The sequence below is a fragment of the Gavialis gangeticus genome, unplaced genomic scaffold (genome assembly GCF_001723915.1).
Source record: "Gavialis gangeticus isolate Ggan-Ray unplaced genomic scaffold, GavGan_comp1, whole genome shotgun sequence".
Classification (NCBI taxonomy): domain Eukaryota; kingdom Metazoa; phylum Chordata; order Crocodylia; family Gavialidae; genus Gavialis; species Gavialis gangeticus.
Window position 1 is genome coordinate 95,406,892 of NW_017729031.1, and position 3,953 is coordinate 95,410,844.

A 3,953-nucleotide genomic window follows, 5' to 3' on the forward strand; every position below is an offset into this window, starting at 1 on the left:
TAATATATTTTAATTTTATTTCAAAAAATATTTTTGTCCAGATTTATATGTTTACCTAGTGTATATAGAGGTGATCGCACAATAGTTCAAAATAAAGTCTTATTGTATATTCTGTGTCGAGTGTCTGAGTGTGAGCGTGTGGGATTTGTTGGGGGATGTGTGTGTGACGTTTGTGAAGGGGTGTGTGGGGGGATAAGTGTGGGGTTTGTGGAGGAGTGTGAGGGGTTTGTTGGGGGAATATATGGGGAAGCATGGGTATGGGGTTTATGGGGGGTGGGCCTCCCCACCACACCCCCACCCCCACTATGGTGCACAGCCTTCATCACCAGCAGCAGCAGGCAACAGGCTCCTGGGGTGCTCATGGCCTGTGGCAGGCAGAGCCCCCCCGTGGCGTGTAGCTCTGGCTAAGTTCCAGGAGCTGAATGTGCTTGCATTGAGTGAGCCTGGCCTAACCCACAGGCGTGCACCATCAGGCCAGATCAGGCCGCCTCCATGCCAGTACGTGGAGCTCCTGGCACTGCAGGCAGGAGCTGCATGCCTCATGCCAAGCCAGACCTGGCAAGGCTGGCTTCATGCCTCCACATGGGGTTTCCAGCACTCCAGCAGACAGCGGCATGTGGAGGCACAGAACCAGCTCAGCCCAGCCCAGCCCAGTAGTGCACACTCCAAGCTGCAATGCCAGGAGCCCCACATGTTGGCTTGGAGCCAGTCAAGCCTAGCCTGACAGCATATGCTCCCAGCTACAGTGCTGGGAGCCACACAGGGAGGCATGGAGCCCACTCGGCCTGATGGCATGCGAACTGGAAGCCAAAGGGAGTTGAGTGCCATTGGGTTGGGTGGACTCAATGATGCCAGGTGCAGCTTCCTGCTGGAGTGCTGGAAGAGCCATGTGGAGACAGAGCTGGCCTAGCCCAACCTGACCCAGTGGCGCATGGCTCCCACCTGCAGCGATGGGAGCCCCACAGTGGTGGAGGCCAAAGTGTGGAAAAGACTTCCCCCCGTCAGATGAGAAGAGGAGCCGAGGACACCACACTGGAAAGTGAAAGTAAAACCGCGGCATTCCCAGCTGCCGCAACAAAAGGAAGAAAAGAAAAAAAAAAAACTGCTGAGGAGGAAGAAGCCAGGATCAGCTCTCATGTTGGCGTGGGAATGCTTTATAACAGCGTGCCAGGGCCGATTCGCTGCCTGGAACCCCAAAGCAGAAATAAAAGAACCAGCAGGGAATATGCAGGAGGACCCAGACGTGAGGTCCCCAACCAGCCCAGAGGGGCCAGATACTGAACAGAGTCCCAGCCCAGGGATGTAGTGGGTATCCCAAGGTGGGATTTGCTTGAAGAGTCAGAGCCAGTGATGGCTCTATAATTTACCAGAGGAGACTCTGTGGATCTCAGAGATCCACAGCACAGACTGGATCCTGGCAGGACCAGACAGAGAAAGGACTAACAAACAAAAAACCCATGGCAGGCATAAAACTCAGATCGAGGGTGAGATACCAGGGAACACGAAAATCTGACACCAATGAGACACATAAGTAAGGCAATGCATGGCTGGGGATAATTGGGTCAAATAACATCCTAATCCCTCCGTAATAAATGAAAAGGGCAAAGAATACAAAGCATGCTTAAGATCAATGCTGGCGGCCCAGACAACATCTCTGGTTGGCGTTTGGTGGGGTGTAGGGAAAGCGGAGCCCTGAGCAGGAAGGACAACTGGAACGACCGAAGGAAGGTACCGGGAGGGATGGGATAGACCATCTTCCTCCCCATTAATATTAATTTTCCAGAAAAGACGTGGCAGAAGAGACCCCCCCGAGGTGCTGACCAAGGTCCAGTACATTAACAATCTTGTTCCTTCCTTAAAGCTACGGCAAAGCCAGAAAAATCCACACAACCTCGATGCACAGGCGAAAGACATGGGAAACCATAAAGAGCCTGCCCAGTCCAATGGTGTGATGCCTCTAAAAGCCCACCTCCTACCAGCTTTCAGAGGGGCAGCTGTTGGTGGGTAATAATTCTTTTTTGGAGGGACCCTGCAGGCAAGATAGAATGGCTTGGTTGGCTGGATTTGGCTTGCAGGCCGCATTCTTCCTGTCCCTGCCTTAAGGCAATGACTACAGACACCTGGTGGTCATGAGACCAGGTCCAGGAAGCCCTGGGGCAGCCTCCGTTATATAAACATAGATTACATCAAGGGGTGGCAGGAAGAGAAGGGGTGACTGCCCAAAGCAGTGGAGCAGCCAAGGGTTGAAAGGACTCCAGGGGCTTTACAACCACCCCTGGAGACAACCTGGTTACAGTAGGCATAGAAGAGATGCCTTGGCAGAGAGAGAGAGGGAACCACACTGAGCACGCTCAGAGAGGAAACAGTATTTTATTTTTTTTAAAGGCAAAAAAAGTATTTTCCCAAGAAAGTCAAGGAGGAATTTTCAGCTCTCACTTAGTGCCCCTCAGCATATTACATATATGCCACAATTTATGTGTAATATGTTGAGGGTATGGGCTCCGTACTGCTGCCAGCCCCAGCTCCATGCTCCCACCCAGCTGGAGCTCCATCCCACTCTCACCCCTGCTCCCGCCCTACTTGTTGTCTGGAGCCAGCGGGAGAGCAGGAAAGCTGAGGAAATCAGCCCCACCCTGGGGCTATACCAAGTCACACTGGGCTGTTGACACCCAGCTTGCAAGTGCAGGGAAGCCTGAGATCATGAGCTTTGGCTCTCCTGCACTGGCAGGTAAAAAGAAAATGACTATGATTTGAGCCCTGATTCAAAATCATACCTCCTGCCTTGCACATTAGCATGCACATGTTGCATGGCATGAGGTATAATTATTGCCCCAGATCCCATGGCAGGGCCCTAAGTCACAGTAAACTCATGTAGCAATTTCAGAGCCTTAAAAGATTTTAGGTATTGGATTTTTCACTTGGATTTCAAAAAAAATCATTACATAGTCCCAGTTGTGACTCTAAATCTTAGACTGGTAAAATGGCTATAACATTTTAATTTATATTAAAGTGAAAACAAAACTCAAGTGAAATTAACACATCGTAAAAACATGAGAAGAAAAATGAGAAACCCTAGCACAATTCCTCAAGCAAAACAGTGAAAAAGAAAAGGAAACAATTTTTAAAAGTATATTTTAAGTAAATAAAGTGAAGATTTCATACCTTCGGATATCTTTTGCCCAATTGCTTTGTTGGATCTTTGGCTGGATCATATGGTGCAACTCCAGTATATACAATTCTTTGTTCCCTGGCTTCTTGAACAATTTTTTGGGTGGGACCCTCTAACCCATCATTCATCTTACACTTGTGACCTGCTATAATATAAAAATGATTAAATTATATGAATTGTGTATAAATGTTTTAATAACATGATAATATGAACAATATTCATTATATATACATACATCTGTGTACGTCATATTTCTACACTTAAACAAACACGTTTACTTAATGATACCCTTAACATGGCACTTGAAACACCAATATGAAACATGTCTCTAAAATGATATTTTATCAAACTCACTGTGCTTTACATGTTGGAAACACCAATCCTTTTAAGTACAAGTGTAGAGGTGATTACGTTTTAACTCAGTTTTAATGCCCTAGATTTCTTAATGTTCTGCAGATCTTCATACTGACAACATGTGACTAACAATGTTGAAATAGTTATAAATAAGCTGAAAGTTTTGACAATTATGCGGGGGAAAGTCATAATTTTCAGCACTCAAAAATGTATGTATATTAGGCTTGTGCAAAGCTGGTAGTATTCACTTCGGATTCGGACTCAGACGATTCGAGGGACAGCAATTTGATATGGAGATTCAAATCACTGTCCCGAATCAATTCATCCAAATCTGATTTGGAGATTTAGCCACCGCCAAATAGGCCAAATCTCCAAATCAAACAGGCCCCTTCCCCTACCCGCTCTCCCAGCCCTGTCAATGGCTGCCCTG

At 47.3% G+C, this 3,953-nt stretch overlaps 1 protein-coding gene across 2 annotated transcripts in view; it reads right to left on the reverse strand.

Annotated features, from left to right (window-relative positions):
- The window catches only part of SPAG16 (sperm associated antigen 16), a 1,224,108-nt gene that overhangs the window by 1,102,932 nt on the left and 117,223 nt on the right, over window positions 1–3,953 (reverse strand). For both annotated transcript variants that reach the window (XM_019523400.1, XM_019523399.1), the window contains exon 9: window positions 3,163–3,314. In XM_019523400.1, the coding sequence (XP_019378945.1) occupies window positions 3,163–3,314 (152 nt within the window). The remainder of the gene's footprint in view (window positions 1–3,162; window positions 3,315–3,953) is intronic.